This window comes from Muntiacus reevesi, chromosome 18, assembly GCF_963930625.1.
Source record: "Muntiacus reevesi chromosome 18, mMunRee1.1, whole genome shotgun sequence".
Classification (NCBI taxonomy): domain Eukaryota; kingdom Metazoa; phylum Chordata; class Mammalia; order Artiodactyla; family Cervidae; genus Muntiacus; species Muntiacus reevesi.
The window spans coordinates 31,015,838-31,043,532 of record NC_089266.1 but is presented as its reverse complement, the minus strand read 5'-3'; the positions used below and the strand labels follow the sequence as shown (position 1 = coordinate 31,043,532).

General features: G+C 43.1%; 1 protein-coding gene across 6 annotated transcripts in view; it reads left to right on the top strand.

The window, feature by feature from the left end:
- Positions 1-437: 437 nt before the first annotated feature.
- The window catches only part of MYOCD (myocardin), an 87,650-nt gene continuing 60,392 nt past the window's right edge, over positions 438-27,695 (top strand). For 3 of the 6 annotated variants that reach the window (XM_065910098.1, XM_065910097.1, XM_065910096.1), the window contains exon 1: positions 438-756. In XM_065910098.1, the coding sequence (XP_065766170.1) occupies positions 702-756 (55 nt within the window). In that variant the 5' untranslated portion in view covers positions 438-701. The remainder of the gene's footprint in view (positions 757-27,695) is intronic. The other 3 variants (XM_065910099.1, XM_065910101.1, XM_065910100.1) reach the window with 3 other exon arrangements.

Sequence of the window (27,695 nt, the reverse complement as noted above, 5' to 3'; positions counted from 1 at the left end):
GCCGTGCGCCCCGGGAGCGCAAGTGTACCCCTGGGGTGGGACACACCCACCGCCTACAGCCGTTCCCCTCGCCGTCTCCCAGGCTGCGGGCAAGGAAAGCCCCCTCCTCGGGGGTCCTCACCCTCCCACCTACGCGCCCGGCGCCGCGCGCCTCCGGTCCCCTCCCCGCCCCCCCACTCCGGCTCCGCTCCCCGCCCGCGCCCCCGCATCCCTGCCTCCCACCCCCGCGCAGGCCGAGTCCAGACCCGCTCCCGGGACTCCGGCGGCTGCGAGTCCCGGGCGCCGCTCGCTGCTCCTGATTGGTTGAGCTCCTGTCAGTAGTAAAAAAGGATCAGATAGCAAACTGGGGACCTTCATAAAGGCGTGGTGGGGTGGGGATGCTCGAGGAGCGGGCAGCCTATGACATCAGCCGCGCACGCCTGGGATGCCCGCGGCGCCCGGCCAGACCCCGAGGAGGCGCAGGGTCCCGCCGGCCGAGACCGCAGTAGCCCCGCTGCGGCGAGGGGGGAGCTGCCGCTTTCCCGGGGAGACGGGTTTCGGTCCCTGGCTGCCGCTGTACTCCTACCCGGGGGAGCTCGCGGAGAGTTGGATGTATTCTGGGTTGTTCACTGCGGTCAGCTGAGCTCCCGGGAGCCCGTTCCTGGTGGACATCAGGGGGCGTCTGGCTAAGGGACCAGCGGCTCTCTGAGACTCAACTCAACATGACACTCCTGGGGTCTGAGCACTCTTTGCTGATTAGGACCAAGTTCAGATCAGGTAGGGCGGACACTGAGCGTTCCTTCTCCAGCTCTTCCTCCTCTTCTCCGTCTCAGCTGCACACTGCTTTCCAGCGCACGTTTCAGAGCCCGCCTTGGTTCCTGCACCTCTGTCCCCCAGAAGCACATTTGGGAAGTCAAGAATTTTATTAGCCTTGGGGGAGCGGGGGTGGCTTTCATGTCTTCTGTTGTCAATGCTTTGAGCCGCAGAGCGTGGTTTGGTTTGTGAGAAGGCCAATCCTTTTATTTTTGTCTCTGTATCTGTGACTAGAAAAAAAAATTGGGGGGTGGGGGGAGAGGGGGAGGGTGCATCCAAAAAGGAATAACCTTGAAAATGAGCTCTTCGGGATTTCAGGTTTGAGAGTTGAGAACTGTGAGAAGATGAACCTGGTGCTGGGCATTACATACAGGAGCCACTTCAAATGTAGCTAATCCAAACAAATGTATTTCCCAAAAAAAGTCACTTGGGGAAAGTAAAAATAGCAAATTTGGAGCGCACCAAGTATTCAAAATGACATCACTGTAGGAAAAAAAAAAAAGTCTAGTGCCACAAATATTTTTTCCCAAACCATCCGATATTTATAAATGGAGACTTTCCCCCCCAAATTTCTGTCCCGATAGAGAAACTTCTCCGAGGACACTGAGGGAAGGTGAGTGGGGGAGGAGATCGGGCCTTTACCTGCCCCTCAAACAGGCTGGCGCGTGTACTCGCCCCTGGAAGACCTTGGTGTGCGAGTCTGCACACTGAGGCAGGGACAGTTCTTCAGTTCTTTCTCGGCAGCTCTACGTAGAATATTGGTTTTAGAAAAGTGGGGACAAACTGCTTAATAAATGGCACAGCTTCTGCCTAGAAGTTGCCATGTCTGCATGCTCAGTCGCTCCAGTCGTGACCGACTCTCTGCAACGCTGTGGACTGTATCGCGCCAGGCTCCTCTGTCCATGGGATTCCCCAGGCAAGAATATTGGAGAGGGTTGTCATGCCCTCCTCCCAGGGATCTTCCCGACCGAGGGATGGAACCCGCACCTCCTGCATTGGGAGGCCTGGGTTCTTTATCACTAGTGCCACCTGGGAAGCCCAGAAGATGCTGTGAGTTACTTTAAACTGTGATGTGAACATTTCCCGTAACAGGTGTCATAAGGATGCTGGCATAGCTTGCTAAGTTTTCCATAGCCTTTCTACATGGGACCACTCAGCGTGTCACTCGGAAGGAGGTTAAAAAATATGAGAAGAGTGGATGCTGTAAAGTAGGGTCCTCTGGGACCTCCTTAGGTGCTCCTGGCTTTTAGATGTCTGTGGGATCCCATGGAGATTTTCTATGGCTCTGTACTGTCAAAGCGAGGTAAAAACTTGAGAACTTAGGCTCAAGACAAAGCGCCCTGAAACAAGACTCAGCGCCCTAAGAGCCAGGGCGAGTCTGTGAGGCAGTAGGTTCTGCAGTGAGTAAATCCATCCTTTCCGTGGTGAGGTGAGGTGCCTGGTCCGTTAATCTGCTAGAGACACGGAGACACGGCCACCACTTCACATTTTGGTCAGGACCGCAGGGCAACACTGCCACCTTTCTGAAGAACAGAGGATGTGAGTTTGTTTTGTGAGAAGCTCCACACATTTCAGATGCACCCTCACCAGTTTCCTGTAGGGCCAGGGGAGGGCCTGATTTGTCTCTGGATGGATTTGGGGATGTACTTGATAGTAGAATTTCGAAACAGGCTTGTCAAACGATGCTTCCTTCAGCTGTGGTGCAGAGGCGAGTCAGACAGTTCTCCTAATTCCTGCTTTGGTGGGTTGGTGGCCTGTGTCTCCCAGGCAGACCTTCCAGACCTGGACCCTGGAGCTTCTGAGAATTCCAATGGCAGCCTCACTTTGGTTGTTCTTGGTTCATTTGTGTGTTTAACTTGGACATGGTTTTGTGTCACAGAAAGTGTTGCTTTGGGAAAACCTGCTATCAAAGCAGACAAAGGCAGGCTTAATCTTCTAACTTCGATAAACAGAGAAACAGAGGGTCTGTAAATGGACAAAGTGGTTTGGTCGTCTGAGATGTAAGGAGTTGATGATGTCCTGAAAGATAGAAAAGAAGATAAACTGAATGTAAAACTAAGTAGACATCATTTTTCTCGTGTGGTTATTCTTCCTGGAGATCATTACCGCTGTAGCTGCGGGAACACAGAAGGCTGGCTGGCAGAAGGGGAGCATAAGGGCCTCTTCAAGAGTCCTCGGTTTACTTTATCGCTAACAATGGATCGAGAAGCCTCTTCTCTGTTTTGATTTCTCTCTCTCTCTCTCTTTCTCTCTTGTTTTCTTTTTTTTCCTTCTTTTCCTTTTCTTTCACAGACTGCTCAAAATGTAAACTCATAAAACTCTATCTCACTGCTAATGTTTGCTTTGATAGTAGATTCTGGTGTATTTCATTTAAAATGTTTCAAAAAGCAAAGGAAACAAAATTGTTCTCTGATCATAGTAAGATGGTAGGACTGGCTTATAAGGCAGCAGATAACTGTTTCCACTCTGAAACTAGCGTTAAGATTACAGTTTCCAGCTGTCTTTCTATAAACTGTATTTGAGTGACCTTGTTATTGAACAGCAAAGTCTGCTACCAGAGCAATAAACATGAAAGTTTACATGGACAAACATGTTTAGTGACCTAAGCTCATCCTACTGGAATGCCAGACTCCTGGGTTTTTAGCAGGTACCTCTTCTTATCAGCTGTATAACCCGAAACCTTAGATAAATTACATAATTTTCTCTGCCTCAATTTGTTTTGTTTGAATAATGAGAAGAATCATAGGATTGTTGTAACAAATGTGGTAATACAAGTAGAGCATTTTAAAAAATGCCTGGCGCTTAGTAAGCCCACAAAAAAATACTGTTCTATTATTCATATTCATTTACAGGGTGGTCCTAGGCTTGTCAGTTCTTCCCTGTGACTCTTGGTTGCTTCATCTGTAAATGTCTAGATTGAGCTAGGTGATTTCTTCCACCCTTGAGAAACATTTTATGGTTCTGTGAAAATATAAAGATTGGGAATAAGCAAAATTGTGATCGGGGTGTGTGTCAATTGGGCATACATCATAGACAGTTTACTTAAGTGCAGTCATTTTAGTGTTGTTTTTGAATTAACCACATTTTCTTGTATTTCATCTTCTAGTTGTCATGTCAGTATCTATAGTCGGTATAACTGTTGATAATCTTCTAATACCATAATCCTGTGCCAGTAAGACACAAGGACCCACATGTGTGCACACACACACGCACGCGCGCCATGCACAAAGGATCAAAAGGAGAGAGACAGGTCCATTAGTGGGTTCCCCTTTTAAAGAACTATTGTGTTTCTTTTGCTTTGTTCTCTATTTCTCTTCTTCCCATTCAAACAGCTCATACAAAGGTGGACTCTGGTTTCTGCCACGACCTTGACTCTATCCCTCAGAAATTTAGGGTTGTCAAGATATAGCAAATCAAAATGCAAGATATCTAGTTGAATTTGAGATAAGCAGTGATTAATTTTTTAGCCTGTTACAATATTAGGAATATACTTTCACCTAAACTGGACATTCTGCGTTTTCTGTGGTAGCTGGGCTATAAAACTTTGTATACTCACCAAATTTAATTGGACTCTTCAGATCTCTTTTTTTTTTCATCTACAAAATAGAGGATTTGAGTGGTTCATCTTTGCAGTTAGTTTTTAAATTTTCCCAAATGAATAGCCCAGGTACTTTTGTAAAGTTTTGGTGACTATAAGCTTCATAAAAGCATCACTGTGTCATTTTTTAACTGTCATATCCTTGGGGAACCAGACATAGAATAGATGCTCAGTAAGTTTTTCTTGCGTGGATTGATGAATAATTCACACCTGCCATCTTTATAATTTGTTGGTTTCGTTCAGTCACTAAATCATGCATGACTCTTTGGTGACCCCACGGGCTGTAGCCCACCAGGCTCCTCCGTCTGTGGGATTTCCCAGTCAAGAATACTGGAGTAGGTTGCTATTTCCTTCTCCAGGGGATCTTCCCAACTCAGGGATAGAACCCACGTCTCCTGCTTTGGCAGGCGGGTTCTTTACCACTGAGCCACCAGGGAAGCTCTGACTTTATGATTAGCCCATTATTATTCTAAGATGATTCTGAAGGCAGTCTTTTCAATTGCTTCATATGTTCAGTGTTCTTTTCATAATTTGGTATTTTGTGAGAACAAAACACCATAGCCTGGATAGCAAAACAACAGACATTTTAATTTCTCTGGGGGCTGGAAGTCCAACATTACCATCATGGTGATTTTCTGGTCAGAGTTCTCTCCCTGGCTTGCAGACGGTCATTTTCTCACTGTGTCCTCACATGGCAGAGAGAAAGACAGGCAGATAGACAGTGAGCTCTCTCATCTCTTCTCACAAGGACCCTGATCTCATCATGAGGGCCCCACTATCGAGTCCTCGTCTAAACCTAATTATTCCCAAAGGCTTCATCTCCAAGGCCATCCCTGATGGTCCAGTGGTTAAGACTCCAGTCTTCCAATGCAGAGGATTCTGGTTTGATCCCTGGTCGGGAAACTAGATCCCGCATGCTGCAACTGATACCCAGCCAGAGAAATAAGTAAAATAAATAAACCAAGTCTGTTAAAAAAAAAAAAACTATCACGTACAGAGGTTAGGGCTTCAGCGTGTGAATTTGGTATGTGGTGGATATGTGGGGGGCACAGTTCACAGTTCAGTCCATAAGAACAGCTAAGGTCACATGCTCATAGGACCCAGGGGTTAGGACGTGCACACCTCTGGGGAAGGAGACATTATTCTGCCCATGACAGTAGCAGCCACTATGCCATTCCTCACTGTAACCCCTCCACGTGTCTCTGTCCTACAGACTGTTCTTCAGCCCTTTTCCCTGCATATGGATTATCCAGCCTTAATCCCATTGTTGTCTGCAGGGTGGTCCTTAGAAGACTCATTTCATAGTATGTTAAAGTTGTTCAGCAGGAAATTCAAGGGACACAAGGACTTCCTTGGTGGCCCAGACATTAAGACTTCACCTTCTAATGCAGGGGGTTTGGGTTCGATCCCTGATTGGAAAACTACGACCCCACATGCCTCTCAGGCAAGAAAAACAAAACATAAGACAGAAGCAATATGGAAACAAACTCAATAAAGGCTTCTGAAAAATATGGCTCACATCAAAACAAAAAAAGGAAAGAGGGAAGCAGAGTATAGTGAAAAATTAAATTGGATTTTTAATTGCAGAATTTCTGAAGACTTTACTATTTCTAACGTCAATTATGAGCTTCTAAAAGGCAGTGAGTCCCAGCCATGTTTCACCTTTATTCACGCGGCACCTCAGAGGGCAAGTTTAGCTGGACAGACACATCATGGAAAATTTTTTCTGGACAGAGAGGCTCACAGTTTCCGAACATGATTTCTCTAATGGGGTTAATCTCTACACGTAGGTCACTGACAGGCCCTCCGCACCAGCCAGGTGTAAACTCTGATGCTTTTCCTTCCCCCACCTCACTCCTCAAACCTCTGTTATTTATTGTCACCAGTGCCCCATCCCAGGAATATCCATCAGAGGCTTATATAATCGCTGTCCCCAAGGAGCTCACAGGCCACCTGGAAGGTGCTGAGAAATGCTATATGAGAGTTACGTATTTATGCATTCATTCAACAGACATGCATGAATATCTCTTTCCTGTTGCCATTGTAATGGAGACTTGTTAGGAGCTGGGGGTCTGTTTGGGAAACAAAAAAGACCTAGCCCATGTCCTCCCATGGGATGTTAGAGCCAACCCTCTAATTCTCTGTATGTGATTCTTTTAAGCTGTGCTGTCTAAAAGCCCATGTGACAACACAGCTAGTTGGATCCTAGAAGATGAGTATATTTCAAGTCCTAAATAGGAATTTAAAATCTTTTATAAAAACTAGAGGGGGAGGACTTCCCTGACAGTCCAGTGGTTAAGAATTCGCCTTCCAATGCAGGGGATGTAGGTTCAATCCCAGGTCAAGGAACTGAGATTCCACATGCTTCAGGGCACCACAACCAGAGTGAAACTGGTGCGATGCAGCCAAAAATAAGTAAGTAAATAAATTTTTTTTAAAAAACTGGAGGAATATTCAGTCAGGCCACCTGCCTGAGACCATTGCCTTCACCTCATATACCGGGGTGGGGGGGGGGTTGGCTTCCCTAGCATCTTCATTACCATGGCAACCCCCCCAAATTCCCCTCCACACATAACCATCCTTATTATTATCCATAGCTCTTACCACTTCAGCAGACACTAAACTTTTTACTTGGTTATTTGTTTATTTGTCCACGAGGGCAGGAATTTTTGTTTGTTCCTTCATTTTCACTGCTCTCTTCCCTGACACCTAAAACAGTGATGGGCATAGATTAGGCACTGATAAAAATGCCTTGAATGAGTACATTTTATTTTCCCACCAAAGACTATTCAGCAACAATAAAAGTAAACAGTGTATGTTTTTATATATTTTTAGGCATAGTGTCAAGGGTAGGGGCTTACAACTAGAACAACAGAAAAAGAATTAGTGGATATAAATACAGAATTCTGAAAAGTAGTTGCCTCTGGAGTGGGAGATGCAGGGAGAGTAGATACGGATGTGGTCCAAGGGAAGAAAAGGGTTACCGTGATGCTGGTTTTAGCTTAATTGGTGGTAACATGCATGCTGATTATTAAGCAAATGAGTTAAATTGAAAGATGCTTGCTTCTTGGAAGAAAAGCTATGACAAACCTAGACAGCGTATTAAAAAGCAGAGACATCACTTTGCCAACACAGGTCCTTATAGTCAAAGCTATGGTTTTTCCAGTAGTCATGTACAGATGTGAGAGTTAGTCCATAAATAAGGCTGAGTGCTGAAGAATTGATGCTTTCAAACTGTGGTGCTGGAAAAGACTCTTGAGAGTCCCTTGGACTGTAAGGAGATCAAACCAGTCAATAGTAAAGGACATCAACCTTGAATATTCATTGGAAGGACTGATGCTAAAGCTGAAGCTCCATACTTTGGCCACCTGACACAAAGAGCCAACTCACTGGAAAAGACCCTGATGCTAGGAAGGACTGGAAGCAAAAGGAGAAGAGGACTGCAGAGGATGAAATGGTAAGATAGCCTCACTGACTCAATGGACATAAATCCGAGCAAATTCCAGGAGATAGTGAAGGACAGAGGAGCCTGGCATGCTGCAGTCCATGGAGTCAAAAAGAATCAAACAAAACTTAGTGGCTGAACAACAACATTCATGGGTCAGTGATGACAATGTGACCTGTACTAAGGATAATAATGAATCCAATTTAGTGTACCTGGGATCTTTGGAAAAATGAAAATGTAAGTTTTTTAAGACCATAAAGAGTGACCTTCCTCTTTTATCTGCTACAGTGCATGATAGACACAGTAAGATTTTGTCAAATTGGATTGAACCAAACTTAATGGTTTCTGATCTAATTGAGTTGAACCGGAGAATTAACAGAATTGCACAGCAGATGTCCAAGTGCTCAACTGGAGAGATAGGGTTTTATGTATCTCAGAAAAGCTGAATCTGAATAGGAGATGTTGGAGCATAAAGTGGTCTTTCATCTTCTTCGTTCTCATGTGCCTAGCTTGAGCTCACTGGTCCTCTATTGAATGGTGACCAGCTGTCTTGCATCTCTGCCCAGATCAGGAAGGTGAAGTCAGCAAGTGTATTTCCCAGGTACCAGCCTTTGAAGTCTCATGCCCGCTCTCCAGTGGGTAGAACTTCGAACTATGCAGGAGCCCACACATCCACTCTCTGACTCACAATCTTGGGAAAGTCAGCTCAGCTCACTGGGTACCTGTTTCCATGCTGGCAAAATGGTTCCTGCCATTTGTGAAGGAAAGACCTTTGTAGAATTATTGAGGCTTTCTTCTACATTCCCCATGTGAGAAAGGATCACTTGATCTGGTGGCTTGTGAATTGCACATGGAATGGTGAGTTTGATAGACATAATTAGTTAATTTTTGGCTGCACTGGGTCTTTGTTGCTATGCACAGGCTTTCTCTAGTTGCAGCAAGTGGAGGCTGCTCTCGAGTTGCGGTGATGGGCTAATCTTTGTGGTGGCTTCTCTTGTGGAGCACGGGCTCTAGAGCAAGGCTCAATAGTTGCGGTACATGGTCTTAGCTACTCCATGGCATGTGGAATCTTCCTGGACCTGGGATTGAACCCATGTCCCCAGCATTAGCAGGTGGATTCTTAACCACTGAACCACCAGGGAAGTCCTAAATATGATTTTTAAGACATCAGCAACGGCCATTAACCAAATAAAAGATTTTTTCAGTCTTATGATTTTAGTACTCAGATTTTCAGCTTTATAGAGCAGACAGCATTTGTTTAAATCAGTGATTTTCAGTCATTTCCATCCTGACATCATCCAGAACAGCTGGTAAGTCAAGCTTTACTTAACTAGATTTGAATTGCTTTAAACAAAAATTTTCTGTCATACTGCGTGGCTTGTGGGATCTTCGTTCCTTCACCAGGAATTGAGCCCACACCTCCTTCAGTGAGAATGCAGAAACCTGACTCCTGGACCACCAGAGAATTCTCTGAATTAATATTTTTAGGTAAAACACAAGGGTCTCCAAATTTTGTTACAATAAGATGTATCATTTATTCCCAGAAATTTACAATAAATAAGGCTGATTCCTGACTTTAATTTTTGTAGAGCATAGCAAAGTACCCCCTGGAACCACTGAAGGAAGAATCATTTCTCTTTTTTCTCCTGTTAGTTGAAGGAAGATAAATTCTCCTATTCCCCTATAGATACTACTATAATAGTTCTTTTACATTTCAGCCACTCCAGTTGATGTTTGCTGTATTCAGATACCTTAGATCATTAGAGAAAGCGGTAGGATTCGAGCAGTAGAAGTCGTGGATTAAGCCACTGTAATATTGTAAAATGTATTTATTGGGTCCCCCATCTAGAACCTCAGTCATCACTTGGTATGTGTAGCAATGGTCAGTGATTACAGCCTCTCAAATTCTCAGTATGTCTTGCCTAACATCTCAATCTGAACTGCCACTCAAATAAGTTATCCAGTCCTCAATCTGCATCTCTTTCCCCTTGGACTCTTAAATGGTACAAAGTCATCAGTTCTTTCTCATTAAATATAGTTCAATAGCCCCCAGGTATGTCCCTATTCCACAGATAATGACTAGAAAATACCCCATAAGCAGTTTTTTACTTTCCTATTTCTGGGAACTCTCCTTTCAGGAAGTCATTCAATTTTGTTGTCCTCACGACTGGTTGGTCTGGCTTCTTATCTGAGGTAAAGTTCCACATGGAACTTTTTGATACTCAGTTTTACAGTGAGTAACTGATGAGGCATAAAATATTAGAAGATGATTTTCTTTAAATTTATTTATTTTTTAATTGAAGGCTAATTGCTTTATAGAATTGTATTGGTTTCTGACAAACATCAACATGAATCAGCCATAAGTATATTTATGTCCCCTCCCTCTTCAACCTCCTCCCCACCTCCCTAGAAGGCAGTTTTAAATTTAGTACCCTCCCCAAACACACAGAGAAATGTCAGTAAATGTTACATATTATCTCATTTCTTGATCAAATGGCAATTAAAAAGCATTCTTTTATTTTTTGTTTTTTTTTAATTTTTATACAATTTTTAAGTTACTTTCCATTTATAGTTATTACAAAATGTTGACTATATTCCTCATGTTATATAACACATCCTTGAAGCTATTTCATACCCAGCAGTTTGTACCTCTTAATCCCCTACACCTATATTGCTCCTCCCCCTCTCCCCCACTGGCAACCACCAATTTGTTCTCTATATCTGCGAGTCTGCTGTTTTTTTTGTCATATTTTATGTGTTATAGCGTGTTGTATTTTTTAGAGCCCACATATCAGTGGTATCATACAGTATTTATCTTTTTCTGTCTGACTTATTTCACTTAGAATAATGCCCTCCAGGTCCATCCATATTGCTGCAAGTGACAAATTTTCATTCTTCTTTATGGTTGAGTAATATTCCACTGTGTGTAAATACCATGTCTTCTTCATCTATTTATCTTTATCCATGTGTTGATGGACTCTCTGGTTATTTCTATATCTTGGCATTTATAGATAATAATATTGTGAATGTTGGGGTGTGTGTATCTTTTCAAATTAGCATTTTGGTTTTTTTTTTTAATGTATACCCAGGAATGGAATTGCTGAATCATTTGGTTGTTATATTTCTAGTGTTTTGAAGAACTTCCATACTATTTTCCTCAGTGGAGGCACCAATTTATATTACCACCAATAGTGCATGAGGGTTCCCTTTACACAGAAACTACTTTAAAAGTTGGAATATTTTAAACTCAGCAAATTAGGGATCAAAACATACCACAAACTACCAGAAGTGTTAAAGCATAGAACAAAGTCTAAAAAGACCCATTCTCAGTGATGATCTCTGGGTGTCTAGACAATAAGTCATTTTGAATTTTTCTTATGTTCTTTCTTATATTCCTCTATTCCTTATTTCAATGATCTATCCGGTGTCTCCTGTATCTTCTGTAGTCATCAGGAATAACTTGGGTAATTCGTAAATTAGTAGTGAGCTTTGCTTGCCTGTTCACGTTTAAGCTGTGGAGTCGCAGGAGATGAAGATTCCTGATGGGAGCCGCTGCTGAGCCAAACTGGCTGAATACCTGGGAAGATAAAGTTGCTATAAATCCCCACCAGTCCAAGAGCATGTTCACATTCAGACTACAACAGAGAAAACCTGGTCCCCAGCTGAGGCTGAACACTCACAACCCCTCCCATTAATTTGTGTTGGAAAATTCCAAGATGTATGTTGTGATACAGACCCTGCTGTCTCGCTGACCTGGGTTCAGATTCTGGCTCCTCCATTCCTGATCGTGTGAGCTTGAGCATGCTCTTCAAGCTCTCCTCTTCTCCATCTGAGAACATGGGACCAAAAAATGCCTGCTCCATGGAAATTTTGTGCAGCTTTAGTGAGAAGGCAAATAAGAAGTATTTGATCTAGTACAAGGGTGTGCTTGTTGTTGTTCAGCTGCTAAGTCATGTCTGACTCTGCAACCCCATGGGCTGCAGCACACCAGGCCCCCCTACCCTTCACTCTCTCCCAGAGTTTGTCAAACTCATGTCCATTGAATCAATGATGCCATTCAACCATCTCTTCTTCTGCTGCCCCCTTCTCCTTTTGCCTTCATGTGTCTATAGACTTCAACAAAGCTAGCAGTTTTATTCACAGATTAATATTCATGATTTTATCCTTACTTACATCCACATACTATAGACTGTTGTATGGTATTTTTAAATACCTTTAGTATTATTAGAAAATATCATATTGTTTGTAAATTACCAACTACTAGCCTCTGATGTTTATGTCATAAGATTTGCTGCTAACTCTCCTCATTGCTTCCTTTCTTTAAGATATCTTTTAATGTGGACCATTTTTAAAATATTTATTTTTATTTGTTTATTTATTTGTCTGTGCCGCGTCTTAGTTTCAGCATGTGGGATCTAGTTCCCTGACCAGGGATCAAACCCAGCCCTCTGTATTGGGAGTGTAGAGTTTTAGCCACTGGATCAATAGGGATGTCCTTGGACCATTTTAATGTCTTTACTGAATTAATTGTTTACTGAATTTTTTGTTTCTGCCTTATGTTTTGGTTTTTTGGCCGTGAGTCATGCGGGATCTAAGCCCTCCCACAGCTGGGAATCAAACCTGCACCCTCTGCGTTGGAAGACGAAGTCTTAACCACTGGACAGCCAGGGAGGTCCCTCATTTCTTTTCAACCCCAGGTGGTGTTTGCCAGTAATACAGACCATCATTATCATTGTAGTGTTTACAATGTATTCTATAAATGTTTTATGTACATACTATCACTTATTCCCTCTCTTTCAACAAAAACTTTTTGAGGAAGACATTGTTATCATTTTCATTCTCCAGACAGAGGTGGCGGTTGTTCAGCTCAGGTCTTTTTTTTTTTTTTTTTTAAATTATTTGTTTATTTTACTTTACAACATTGTATTGGTTTTGCCATGCATTGACTTGAATCCACCATGGGTGTACATGTGTTCCCCATCCTGAACCCCCCTCCCAACTCCCTCCCCATCCCATTCCTCTGGGTCATCCCAGTGCACCAGCCCCATCAGATCAGGTCTTAATGTGTTTCTGGTGAGAGCCGGATCTCGCAAGGTTTAGCAAGATCAGCTCTAAGGATGAGCATGGCTCATGGCTGTTCTTCCAGCTCCCCTGAGATCCCAGATCCTCCACCTTGACAACTGAAAATGTCATTCTGTCTAAAGCTGAAACCAAAGTGTAGAGCTCTGACCGCAGGGAGCAGTGCCTGGGGTTCAGACAGCAGTCTGCTAAATTATAGCATCTTTTATTTTTATGGTGAATTAAACTCTCAAGTCGTTGTGTTTATATTTTCATAACAACTCTGTGAGATTGCAAAACTGGTCATCTGGATGAGGAGACCTGAGGGTCAGGGATGTTTAGAAATTTGCCCAAGGTCACTTAGTAGATTTAGAACCAGAGCCTGGACTCCGAGCTCCCAGAACCAAGTTGGCCACTTGATCCTCTGAGGAACGCACAGCCACGGGGAAGCACCGATGGTGCAGCGATGGGTAGACGCCTGGCTTTTTCAAAGCCAGTCACTCTCAACAAAATAAATGGTCCTTCTGCTTAGAGCTGTTTTCACATGAAGCAGCCATCTCCCCTGGCTTCAAGACAGAAGGGACTGAATTAGGAGAGGTGGAATTCAGCAAGTTCTACTGAGAGGAGAGAGAAGAGCTGAATAGGCATAAAAACAAAGGAGCCTTTGGCTTCAGTAAAGCACCACCCTCTGCAGAAGTTTCTGGTCTTAGCATATAAACTAGAACCCAGCAACATGGAATGTCCCAGAGATAGGAAATGTTCCAGCTAGAATACTGGAGTGGGTTGCCATTTCCTCCCCCAGGGGATCTTCCCGACCCAGGGATTGAACCTGCCTCTCTTACACCTCCTACATTGACAGGCATCTTCTTTACCACTTGTGCCACCAGGGAAGTCCCGAAATATTATGTTTGTTTCAAAACCTTATTAAAAAAAAAAAGCAGGGCCAAGATTATTTTCTAATGTGTACAAAAAATGTAATATACCTACATTTTCTATTTTCCCTGTAACTCACAATGTTTCCCATGACGGGTGGGTGCCGGCAGGTGGAAATGGGAGTTTCTTTCCTCCAGAACCCCCCCACCCCCAGCATCAGCTTTCAAGGAAAGCAGGTCAAACAGCAGGTGCTGGTCGGCACAGGCCCCTCCCGCCTCCCTGGGCATGAGCGCGCTGTCCGCCTAATTCACTTGTGGCTGGAGGCCACGGAACACATAAACAGGCAGGGAAAGCCTCTGGGAGGGATCTTGATGCCCAAATGGAGCCATTTGTCTTCTGAAATGATTGTTTGAAATTGTTTATGTCAGTTGCTGAGTTGCTGTTCTGCGCTCCAGGGACCTGTTTGCGATGGAGGAAAAAATTTCCCCACGGCCGAGCGGGCAGGGCTCAGTGGGAAGCTCTGATGGCGGCGTGGCCCGAGGCCGGCTGGTCCTCCCCACACTGGGAGGACTTTGGGGACACGCGCCACAGTCCTGTAGAGCACCCCGAGAATGATCGAGTGCTCACTCTTTACTGGGTATACGGCTATTAGCACATCACAAGTATGTTATACTACCTGACTCCTCATGACAGTCCTGGGGGTGGTACCTTGGCTCCCTGTCTGTCCCCCCACATTCACAGATGGAGAAATTGGAGCACCCAGCCCCAAAGGACATCTCATAAAACTCCACGAGTAGTAAATGGAAAAGCTGGGACTTGAACGCACCCACCCCTGGCTTCAGAGCCCACGTCTGTGACTCCTGCTCTGTACTGCTCTTCACAGGCATCTAGGCTGGCCAGAGCTGGCTTCCTCATCCCATCCCCACCACCAGCGAGCAGGTGAAGAGCGCCTTCTGTCCCCTTCCTGACGTCGTCAGCCCCACGGGATGGCCACTCGAGGCCCGCGTTCCTCCTGTCTCTAGTGTCTTGAAATAATGTGACATAAAAGCCTTCGGCTCACAGACCTGGCAGCTAGCTGCATGAGAGAGAATTCCTTTTGAGGCCTGAATTAGTCTTCTTCAAATGTTTTGACAAGCTGAGAGCATGGTGCTTAGGGAGAGGGTCGCTTTGCAGTGTTTGTGTGAACACACGTCGTTCTCAAACAACTCGACTCTGCGCCTGAGGCTTAATCACTGAAACAACCACGTGGTCAGCCCGCGCTGGGGCTCTTGGCATGTGAACATGCCCGTGATTTTCTACCCGACACGTGCCCAGCGCTGGAAGCTGACCTGAGTTCGTGTGTCTCCTTCGTGTGTCTCGAAGGAGGCAGAGTCAGGATGTCTTGTGAGGTGAAGAAAGGGCTGTGATGCCCGGTCCCTGCCTCTTCCCCGTGCTCATCTGCGAGGACCGCTCAGGCCAGTCCAGCAGCGCCCAGGCTCCCCTTCTCCGCCTCATCACAAAGGGTTACTTTCCATCACCCAGTGGTCATTTTCTCCTCCTCTTTCTGGATGTCCCCAGACATGGATGGGTGGACGGTCCGCTTCTGTCCTCAGTCACTGTGACCCCTTGGCTGCATGTCAGTGCACGGAGTAACACGTGGCCAAGGGAACAGTTATTATTCGTACCTGGACTCTGAAGGTGAGGAGCAGGGTGTGCTCAGATGTCAACAGGACACACGAAAAGAATCCCTGGCTTTCAGCCTTGTTTGAGAAACACGGCCAGGATTGGGGCAGGAACAGTGTAGACAACCGGGCCTAAAAGGCCACCTTCTCTCAGCTCTCGTCGGCTTGTTTCCTCTGCACTAGGTGGGTTGATGCCCATGTATCCCAACCGAGACAGCGTCAGACCCACGAGTGACGCAGGCTGCTCCTGGGAGGGAGGTTTGTCCCAGAGTTGGAAAATACCAGGTCAGTCAGTTCAGTTGCTCATTGGTGTCTGACTCTTTGCAACCCCATTGACTGCCGCACGCCAGGCTTCACTGTCCATCACCAACTGCCAGAGCTTACTCAAACTCATGTCCATTGAGTCAGTGATGCCATCTAACCATCTCATCCTCTGTCATCCCCTTCTCCTCTTGCCTTCAGTCTTTCCTAGTATCAGGGTCTTTTCCAATGACTCAGTTCTTCACATCAGGTGGCCAAAGTATTAGAGCTTCAGCTTCAACATCAGTCCTTCCAATAAATATTCAGGACTGATTTCCTTTAGGATGGACTGGTTGGATTTCCTTGCGGTCCAAGGGACTCTCAAGAGTCTTCTCCAGCACCACAGTTCAAAAGCATCAATTCTTCGGTGCTCAGCTTTCTTTACCGTCAAATTCTCACATCCATACATGACTACTGGAAAACCATAGCTTTGACTAGATGGACCTTTGTTGGCAAAATAATGTCTCTGCTTTTTAATATGCTGTCTAGGTTGGTCATAACTTTTCTCCCAACGAGCAAGCGTCTCTTAATGTTATGACTGCAGTCACCATCTGCAGTGAGTTTGGAGCTAAAAAAATAAATAAATAAATTCTGTCACTGTTTCCATTGTTTCCCCATCTATTTGCCATGAAGTGGCAGGTAGAGGAAAGGATTCTGTGACAGGCCATCCACTGGGCAGGAAGAGAGCAATTATTTCAGCAGTCCGTGTCTGACAGTATCAGCTTCCAGTCCTGAACATCACTGAAACTTCCCGGGGTGGTCCTGCTTGTTACTTTCTTTCCTTTTTTTAAACATCTTATTTTTTTTTTTTTTATTTGACTGAACCAGGTCTTAGTTGCAGCATGATAATTCTTAATTGAGGCAGGTGGGATCTAGTTCCCTGCCCAGGGATCAAACCTGGGCTCCCTGCATTGGGAGCCTGGAGTCTTAGCCACTGGACCACCAGAGAAGTCCCTTGCTTGTTACTTTTCACAAAACCCTCCACTGGCCTGTGTCCTTGAAGACAGTGATGTCAAAGTCAGGGCTTGTACCTGAAGGTCGATTCAGCTAAACCCAGGGTGTGGTTGTTCTTTAGTTGCTCAGTCATGTCTGACTTGTTTCAACCCCATGGACTGTAGCCCACCAGGCTCCTCTGTCCATGGGATTTCCCAGGCAAGAATACTGGAGTGGGAAACCATTTCTGCTCCAGCAGATCTTCCCGACCCAGGGATCAAACTCCTGTCCCCTGCATTGTGAGTGGATTCTTTACTGATGAGCCACCCAGGAAGCCCAAAACCCAGGGTGGAGGTCAACAAAAAGAAGTTCAAGGCCTACGTTACAGACAGATACGACTGCCCCTTCTGAGGGGAGAACCTGCAGCTGGCTGATGCTCTGCTCCATCCAGGGCTTGTGGTCCTTACCTGGCCCCACAGAGAGAAGATGCAACATTAACAACCTCTCAGAGATGTTTCCTGCAACAGGCCTATCCCGGCTTCCTGGCTCTGCCAATGCCACGCTTTGCAGTATTTGTTTCGGCCACCTTTACAACCCTGGGTCCATACCTTAGGGATTTTGATTAGTGAACCAGGATTTAAAAATAGGTTTCAGAACTTTGCTTGCTTGTCCTGGTAACTTTCCACCGCCACCGGCTGTCCCTCTTCAATGCTAATCAGTAGGGAGCATCTTGGTTTGCAAACAGTAGAAAATTAATTAGAATTCTTGAACAAGCTTAAACAGAAAAGCTTATAAGCATACTGGGGTGTCTCCTGGAACTCAGCAACAGGAATGTGGTTGATCCATAGAGGAGGATGGGCTGGAATTGCGGACTGGAACACCCTCCAGCCACACTCTCACTGGCTCTTTGCTTCCCTGTCAGCCAGGTTCACCATCTGTCCAGTTCATGTGGTTGAAAATGGCCACTCCCTGTAGCTCCAAAATAGACATCTGTCTCCCAGTCCTATTTCCAAAATTTCTAGGGAAAAGCCCAGCCTGGCTGGGTGAGAGGCCATCCAGTGGGAACATCTTGGCTACACAAAACCCACCTCTGTAGCAGATCAAAAGAGCATTGCCTTGTAATTCAGTAGGAAACCATTCAGAAGGGAATGGAAGGCAAGTATCACTTGCTTCTCATTTTCTCTTTCACTCTGTCAGAATCTCCCCCTTCTCATCAGGGAAGCCAAGTCTTTTGGAAATGGAAATTACCCCTGCTCACATGTGGACACACACACACACAAAGTCGGCTGTAGTTCAATGAAATTGAAAGGTGGCAAATTAAGTGTCATGGGCTTAACAACTCCATTCATTTATTTGTTTAAGTTTCCTGGGAGAAAAGACCAGAAAAGTCTCTCTGATTCAAAATGATGTGCCACTTCCCTTTCATCATATACCCACAATTGTAATTGTTTAACATCTTTCCCTTCCTAGGCTGTAAAATTTTCATAGGCAGAGCCCGTGACTGCTTTATTTGCAGCCAGATCTTTAATGTCTAAAGTGGTATCTAGACGTTTAGGAGGAGATCAGTAAATATTGAGTGAATAAAATGAAGGACTGAACAATGTTCACCCACTCACCTTACTGCCAAGTTCTCGAATGAAAGCCTTGCCTCAGAGGCCCCTGACAGCCCTACCAATTTTGCCACCAATAATTATAGTCACAGTGCTTTAGTTTTTGTCATTTTATTTTTATCTTTTTTTTGCAAAAGCCTGGGGAAAGAAATTGTCGTGTAAATTTGATTCAACTGTCTCTGTCTCTCCATCTTCAATTTATTATCAAGACACAGTGATTCCTCTTTTCCATTTGTTTCTCAAATTTTACCTCTCCTCTCTGCTCTCACCATGTCTAAGTGAACTTTCTGACTTTGCTAATGGATCCTGATAAAGGTCTTCACACCAGCCCTGTCTCCCCCATTCATGTTATCACAAGATTATTTGTCCTCAAATCTCAATGTTGCTATATAACTCTGCTGCTCAAAAAATACCTTCTAGAACTATGGTATGACATCCCTTTTATGCAGAATCTAGAAAGAAATGATACAAATGAACTTACTTACAAAACAGAAAGAGACTCACAGGCTTATGGTTGCCTCAGGGGATGGGGGGGTCAGGAATAGTTAGGGAGTTTGGAAAGGTCATGTATACACTGCTCCATTTAAAATGAATAATCAACAAAGTGCTACTGTATAGCACAAAAAACTTTACTCAATGTTATGTTAGCCTGGATGGGAGGAATGTTTGGGGGAGAATGGATATGTGTACAGATATGGCTGAGACCCTTACCTATTCACCTGAAACTACCACACCATTGTTAATCAGCTGTACCCCAATACAAAATAAAAAGTTTAAAGTTTGAAAAAAAAAATAACCTATCTTCCTACAGGATAAAGTCTGAGCAGTTCAGTGTAGAATTCAAGGCCCTCTGTCTATGAACCCCACTTCCTTCTCCAGTCCCATCTCTTACCACCCCACAGTAGGATCCCTCTCCTGGAACAAGGTGACATTCTGGGGTACACCCCATAGTGGGTGGAGCCCAATGCAGAATTATAATGTGAGGCCCTGTAAATGGTTACAATTTCAGGTGGTGACCACACAGCCTTAGACTAAGCACAGGGCCCTTTGTGGGATGCTGGTGGCAGGTGATGTGATCACAAAGCTGGCACTGGACAGGTGGTACCATGTTGATTCCATGTTCTAGTTTCTAATGCGTGCTTCTTCCCTTGATCAACAATTCCCTTTATCAGCCGTCTTTCTAATAAGATTCTCCCTTGAAAAAGGAAAGGTTCTGTTCTTTTATCCTTGGTAGCCCGCCTATGAATATGGATGCTTTAATCATGTGTTGCCTAGCACTTTATTTCTCTGACTCATGTGTGGGTGTCTGCTCTTCCTCACTAGATTATTCACACCTTAAATTACTGTGTATCATGGTCAGTGTCTGGAGACGCTTCAGCCAATAACAAGGAACAACTGAATCCTTTTTGAGAGACTGAGTCGGTAGATTCATGCAAGATTGTGTGATCACCAAATTGGCCTGGGGTCCCTAAAGATTTCTGGAGTTCTTGTAAAAGTGATAGTATTTGGGGGTCATGTTTCCTTCTGGAGATTCATTTCAAGACCCAGCATTTCACATCTGACTTCTTAGAATCATCAGTGGGGGACGGCTTTCTATCTTGCAGCCTTTTTCCTACAGTTTGAATATAACGCTTAGAACTATTCCAAGACATGTCGCATCATCTCATGGGGAAAACTCTTGAGATTAAGAAACATCTCAGCAGCTTGAATTTGGAGACTTACAAAGAAAGACCCTGGTCAAAGATGAAGCCAAGGGTCATGAAATATTAACACGCCAAGGGACCTCCAGGATCACCAGCTCATCTTTCTTGTTTTAGTAGGATGGAGCTGAGTTGTGGAGAGGTGACATATCTTTGGCCGAGGTCACACAGCTATTTCATGGGAAGAGCCGGGCCTGGTCCCCTGAACTCTCATGTGACTTGCAGGGGACATCCACTGATATATTTCAGCAGACAGAGCTCTGGTGATCTTCTAACTGCAACTCATAAGTATTTTGCCTGTGTGCAAAGTAGAAATTCAGTATAGATGCAGGTTAATTTTTTAATGCAATTCACTTTGGTTTTCTCTAGGATTCTGGACTTTGACCTCCATTATCCAATATTCAAATGATTAAAAGAATTCGTGTTTAGACAGAGGGCATGTTGCATATGCAGGACTTGAAAAAAGTATAGAGTAACAAGGGTAAAAGCAGAGCTATAGGTCTGATAGAAAGATGGCTCTCAGGGTTACCAAGGGATGCTGGTTGCTAACTAGGGTGCAGAGGATTCTACTGGAAGCCAAGAACCCATTGTAAGAAGGTGATGCAGAAACAGAGCAACAGCCCACCACCATCTGCTGGTGAGAAAGGCTTCGCTCTGCTGCTATTGCTAAGGAACCTGGGTGTGGTCCTCTGAATCCGAAGCTTTCCTGCATCTTGCGAGGCTTTGTACCCCTGCAAGGAGGTTCAGTGGAGAAGGAAATGGCAACCCACTCCAGTATTCTTGCCTGGAGAATCCCATGGACAGAGGAGCCTGGTGGGCTACAGTCCACGAGATCGCAAAGAGTCAGACACGACTGAAGCGACCGAGCACACGAAGGCATTCAAAGGATCGAGAAGGGCTGGAGAAACAGGGTTCTGCTGCGGTGAAGAGGACGTCATAATGCACCCCTCAGCCCTCACTCCGTGGATGAAATCATCCCATCTCTTCCTAAGCAATGTCTCCTTGGAGGGTTGAGACTTTTTCAGATCAAAATCACGAAAGTAACATATTTAAGTTGGAAGAGATTTAGAGACGATCCAATCCAATGATTTTTCATAGAACTCTGACATTTCACAAGAGGTTCTGCCTTTATCATGCACCGTTGTCCTGGGTATTGTTTTGTTTTTGCTTTTCCTTCCATGTAGAATTTCAGTTTGAAAAAAAAAGTTTTCAGTGATTTTTTTCTTTTTTTTAAGTTTGAGAGCACCTATTGCTGACTTTGTCTGTCCTGTCCTTCATGGGGAGGGAGACTGGGGCCGAGAGAGATGATCTCCTTGTGTTATTATTTTGAAATGTTGTTGGAAGAAGACTCTTGGGTTCACTCAGCAAAATTAGGGAATTGCTTTCACCTTCCCTGGTAGTCATGGCAGTGCCATTGTTATGCTGGATTTTGTGGAACATTAGAAGAAAGATGATTATGATGAATATATGATTCATCATATGTATATCCATATGAATATATATTCATATGGATGATGAATATATGATTGGTTTAGTAAGTACATGTCTTCTGTTTATCATTCACCTCCTTTGAGGTTTTTTTTTTAATTTATTTCTCCTCCTACCCAAAAATGACTTACTAAATGTAAAATAAATACAAGTTAGGTTATGATATTTGTTATGTTTAAACACAAATTAATTTAAAATTTGGGGAAAAAATCTTGTTAGTCCATGCATTCTGGGGTTCTTTTAGAAAATATGACCATTCTTAGAGGCTGCAGAGGTGATGGCAAGTTAGCTGCACAGAGATCATGGGTGAGGCGAGGCTAAGAGAGATTCACTTAAGAAAAGTGGAGAACTTGGTAGGGAAAGAAAAAAAGTTGAGTGGCGGAAGGGTGGAACAGAAAACCAATCAAATGCCAATCATATGATGGTCTTAGGAAGCCACTGTTTCCATGGCAGCATGGGAGGAGTGGTGGGTAAGGATAAGGATGATGCTCTTTGTAATGATTTTTTTTAGATGGACCAAATAAAATGTAACACACAGATCCCAGCAATTTCTTTGGGATTCTTTGTGTGATACAGCTGTATGAGCCCATGTCACAATCTAGACAGAAAGTAATACACAAGAATTCACAATTGCCAAAGAGTTGGGAAACACTAAGACACAGGGCCCATCTCTTGTTTCCTTTCTGGAGCGGGACCTCACATGCCCCTAATCTGACCCATCTTTTACATTCTGTTCAATACATATGAACTGAGAGCCATCACTGGAGTACGCATACAAACACAAATACTCTTCTTACAATAAAAATTTAAACCTCTGTCCTACTCTCTTTCTTCTTTACTTCCTCTTTCTACCTTTAGCCCATCTTTGCTTTCTCTTCTTTTGTCTTCTCCCTTTTCTGATAAAACGAGAAGTTCAGGACTGATTCAGACTCAGATTTCACTGGATTAAGCTTTCCCTACCTGCCATATATAAACATGCCCACAAATACATGGCACTGTCTTGACTTGGTATGTCACCTCTGCTGCTGATAGAAGCTACTGTATTATTTTTCAATTTTTATTTTTTAAATTATGAAAGTGTGAAGACACTTTTGCAGGAGACTTAGAAAATACAGAACAAGGTTATATATAGTTTCACTATATATTACAATTATTTATAAATAGATAAAATGAGATTTTTAGGTGGAATTTCAATATCAAGCTCTCAAAAATTAATAGACAGTATGCAGAGAAGTAGAAGGATATGTGTGCAGGTGCTTGCCTAGTAGTGTCCAACTCTTTGCAACACCATGGACTGTAGCCCGCCGGGCTCCTCTGTCCATGGGATTCTCCAGGCAAGAATACTGGACTGGGTTGCCATGCCCTCCTCCAAGGGAATCTTCCCATCCCAGGGATTGAACCCACATCTCTGACATCCTGCATTGGTAGGTGGATTCTTTACCACTAGCACCACGTGGGAAGCCCAGAAGACTATAATAGACCTGAAAAGCTCTGTGAAGAGAAGCTTTTGTATACATATATATACATACATATTGTATATACAGTATAATACGTATATATTTTAGAAATTTTATGAATTTTTGTCTAGCTAAAAAATTTATGACATTCTGATTCCACTTGTTTGACTTAGTATGATTAGAATGCTAGATTTCTAAATTATGTTCACACAAAACTTTGATACAGTTCCATGTATTTTGGCATCTAGTATTACTGCTGAAAGTCTAGACAATGTATACTTTTAGAAGCTACTTTTGTTGTTTGGAACCCCAGACCCTTGTAATTACTTGGGAATCATTCTGAAGGCTTGGACTGGGTCACCTACACAAGTATTAAGCAACTGAGGAGCTGAGGGTTTCCCAAATCAGACTCCCATGCCATACAAAATGTATATTTAAGTTAGGAATAAATCCAGCCTATAAGCAAGCAAAACAAAATATTGAGGTCAGAATATAAAGAAAGAGTAGAAACAGATTCAAGGGTATATATGCAGTGTATAACAAAATTGATATCTAAAATCTGTTTGATTAGAAATTGTTAGAATAATTAGTTAACAATTTGTAAAAATAATGAAAACCTTTTTTAATACTATATACTAAATTTAATTCCAGGTGCATTGCAAAGTCAGATACAAAACCCAAAATCTTAAAGATATAAGAACATTTAAATGAATATATAATCTGGAGATGAAAAGGATTTTCCAAAGCATACACCAAAGATAGAAATCATAAAAGAGCTTTTAATAGGATTGCATATAGAAATATAAAATGCCAAAAACCATTGCACTCAAAACTGAGTGGAAACTAAAACCCAGGGGGAATTTACAACATATAACTATGTTTAATGTGCTTCAGATAAAAATAGCTCTCCCAAAGCCTATAAGAAAATGTAATGCCAGTGGAAAACTTTGCAAAGAATATTATCAGGTCATTCACAAAAGAAAAGATACTAATAATCAACAAATCTATGAAAATGTGTCTGACTTATTAGAAAGTATAATGGATGCCAATCAAATTAGTCAGGCTTTTTTCTTCTTTAATAACATTGATAAGGATGTAGTGAAATAGAAACCCTCCAATAGTTCCAGTAGGGGTACAAATACAATACATGACTAATGCAGGGAGAAAAATTAAATGTACAATTAAAGGAGATTTGTTAAACAGATATTGGTGCATGACCAGATACTGTGTAGTCATTAAAAATGATGGTGTACAGATATACCCCTGACCAAAAAAAAAAAAAAAAAAAAACGACAGTATATTACCAATGAAAAAGAAAGTCACAAAACAGTATAAAAACATTGTCTTGTTTTTTCACATAGTCTAGTTGCTTATTTCTATTTCTCAAACCTACTTTTTTCCTCAGAATTTCCTGGAAAGTTTGCTAAAATATATTTCCAATATACCGCAGGACTATTGGACCATAGTCTCCAGGAAAGGTCCCAAAGAGATACTGGTTTTTTTTACACCCCCCCCCCCCAGGTCCCAGGTGACTCTTGATATAAGATAAATTGGGGAAATCCTGATCTAAGCTAAGCTAATCTCTTCTTTTGCTTTGTATTAAACTGCGATCCAGAGAGATTCTGGAACCAGTCCAAACTACAGCTTTGTAGGAGCGAGGGATGGGGGTGGGAGTTGAAATTATGTGTGCTACATTCCAGATGAGTGATCCCATTTTAGAGCTCTAAGCTTGTTCAGACCAATATTATTAAATCAAATTCCCATCAGCCTCCTTCTATTTTGGTCAGACAGGTAACAGAACTTCTCTTCTGCTCCTCTGCTTCACATTCAGTAACGATCTTCCTTTGTTGATGGCAAATGGAAAGTTTTCCATTTCCACTGTTCCCTAGCAATGTGACATTTTCAAACAGTAGCACAAAACTCTTTAAATAGAAAAGATCCATTTCTACTCTATCGTGACTCAGTAACAGCCCCAGGATTCTTCTCAAACTTTCCTAAAAATGTCATCTTTGGGCTGGACTCAAGAGGAACATTTCAGCCAAGGAGACGCATTTTCCACTCTGTCAGGAATGAGCCAGCATGGGGTTGGAACATAAAGTGTTTTGTAATCCTCAGAAAAGCAATACTTCTCACCAAAACCATGGCAACAACTCTGTGATGCCGTCAGAGCCTAGGATCATTCAGGAGCCTCATCCTAACCAGACACTCGACTGAGCCATTCACCTGTGTTGGTGAGAATGGTACCCTACATGACTGTTGCTATAGAGACACTATGGACAGTGAAACTGAGCTGAAGATCCCTTGTGCTTAGTTACCAAGGAAGCAGTGAAAATGAAACATGCTTCATGTTTTAGTGGCTTCTGATTCTTCATTTGAAAGGAAACCTTCCAATGGAAGAAATACATTAAAACATAGGGTTTAGTGTGGCAGAAGTTACCATTTTATCATCCAAATTGTTTCATTTGAAATTTGCACCCATAAGGCTAAACTTTAGAGTCCAAAGTCTATGTGACAAGAGGAATGTCACTATATCCATCAATTCCTATATTTCCTTCCTCTTCTACCTGAAACTCTTGAGAGATGTGCCCAGCTAGACCTGGTCCTTTCCATTCTGGCTGGCTCTGCTCTGCTGGGCAGAGGCCTCTGTCATATTCTGGTTGCAACCCAGTGGTGTGTAGACATATTCTAGCTACTATTTTTAAAAAATGTATTTTATTGAGGTATAGTTGATTTACAATGTGTTGATTTCTGCTCTCCAGCAAAGTAGATATCTTCTTTTTCATACTGTTTCCCACAATGGTTTATCGCAGGACATTGAATATAGTTCCCTATGCCGTACAGTAGGACCTTGTTGTTTATCCATTCTTTATATACTAGTCTGCATCTACTAAGCCTAAGCTCCCAATCCATCCCTTTCCTCAACACCCTTTGGCAACTGTCCTCTGTGTTTGGGAGTCTGTTTCCTACGTTTTTCCCCAATGCATAGATGTGATCATTTGTGTTGTATTTTAGATTCCACGTATGTGATATCATATGCTATTTGCCTTTTTCTGACTTACTTCTCTGAGTGTGATAATCTCTAGGTACACCCATGTTGCAGCAAATAGCAGTCTTTCATTCTTTCTCACAGCTTAGTAACATTCCATTGTGTGTGTATACCACAGATTTATTTATCTGTTTATCTGCAGATGGTCATTCAGGTTATCTCCATACCTTGGCTACTGTGAATAGTACTTCTAGCTCCCTTTCTTGAGTTGGGTACCCAGTCTCAGTCCCAGCTGCATTCAGAGAACCTATTCCTGATCTTGCACTATCCTAGACCCTGAAGTTTCTATATATTCTTTGATAATCTTAAACAGGATAATGCTTCTCTGGCTGGTTAGGGTTCACAGTTATAATTATAGAATATTAAAGAAATGTATCCCCTCTGCTTCCAGAGAGGTAGGTTCTTGAGGTGATGGCAGAACTTGCTACTCACATCCTAAAATTCATTTGGGGAGTGGGGGTGGGAAAGCAGGCTAGAGTAGTCAAGATACATTTATAAAAGCGGGTTGATATAAGATCCTCACTACCAGGCATGAACATCTATGCTTAAGTCTAGAATAATTTAAATAGTGTAGAACTGGGACAGAAAAAGCCAGACAGATGAAAAAATCAGAATTGAGAGCCCAGAACTTCTGAATAAAGAAGCAACTTGATTAGTATAAACATCTGTGTTTGTACCAAGAAAACCGCCGCTGCTGCTGCTAAGTCGTTTCAGTCATGTCCCAACTCTGTGCGACCCCATGGACAGCAGCCCACCAGCCTCCTCTGTCCACAGGATTCTCTGGGCAAGAATACTGGATGGGTTGCCATTTCCTTCTCCACCACTAAGACAAAATTGGGCTAATTGTCAGTCTCGAAGAGAATTTAATATAGTAGAGCTGATATTTTTATGATTAGATAAAAATCACTAATCTCAGTATTGTGTAGAAAAGAACAGCATGTACTGAGGATTCCTTCTTGTTCTAAACTTAATATCTTCTCAGATCTACTTATTGGTTCCTAGGCAATTTATGGAAATTTCTAGAATGACATAAATATTGCCTAACTCAAATTGGTCACAGTAATCACCAAGCTTTATTTTAACATTCGGGGGGCATATCACATTGTTTTCGATTATCTCTTTTTGTCCTTAAATGTGACATTGTAGAGATTTTTTTTTAATAAGAAACTTACTTTTTTAAAAAGAAAGAAGCAACTTGAGCATAAACACAGGACTCTCAATTATGATAATGATGACCAGAAGAATGCAAAACTAGAGAAAACGAAATTGCTTTGTTTCTGAAAGCTAAGACGGATTGACACCTGAATGCCAGAACCATATGAGAACACGTTGGGATGGCGTGGAAAAGACATCAAGAACTCCCTCCCTTTCACCTCCCAAAGATAACCATATGGCCTCAAATGAAGCGAAGAGAGAGCTCCGTGGATTCCTGTAGTGTGTAGCTGATTGGACCTGGGAGCAGGGGTTAGGCTTGGACTGGAAAGCAACCCTCTGCTCAGAGTATTTTTAGTTACAGTGGAGCAGTGGAGGTTTGCCAAGGGCTCTGGGGACACAGATGACCACAGCAAGCTGAAAGCAGAGAGGGCAGTGAAGCACAGAGACCGTCAGGGACGGAGGCCAGGCAGTCGCTAAGGACAGTGGTGTCCAGAGGTGAAGGCCACTGGTGGTACAGTCTTGGCCCCAGTGTCAGGACTCTCCCAGGTGCAGCAGGAAGTAGGCTCAGAAAGGGATGTG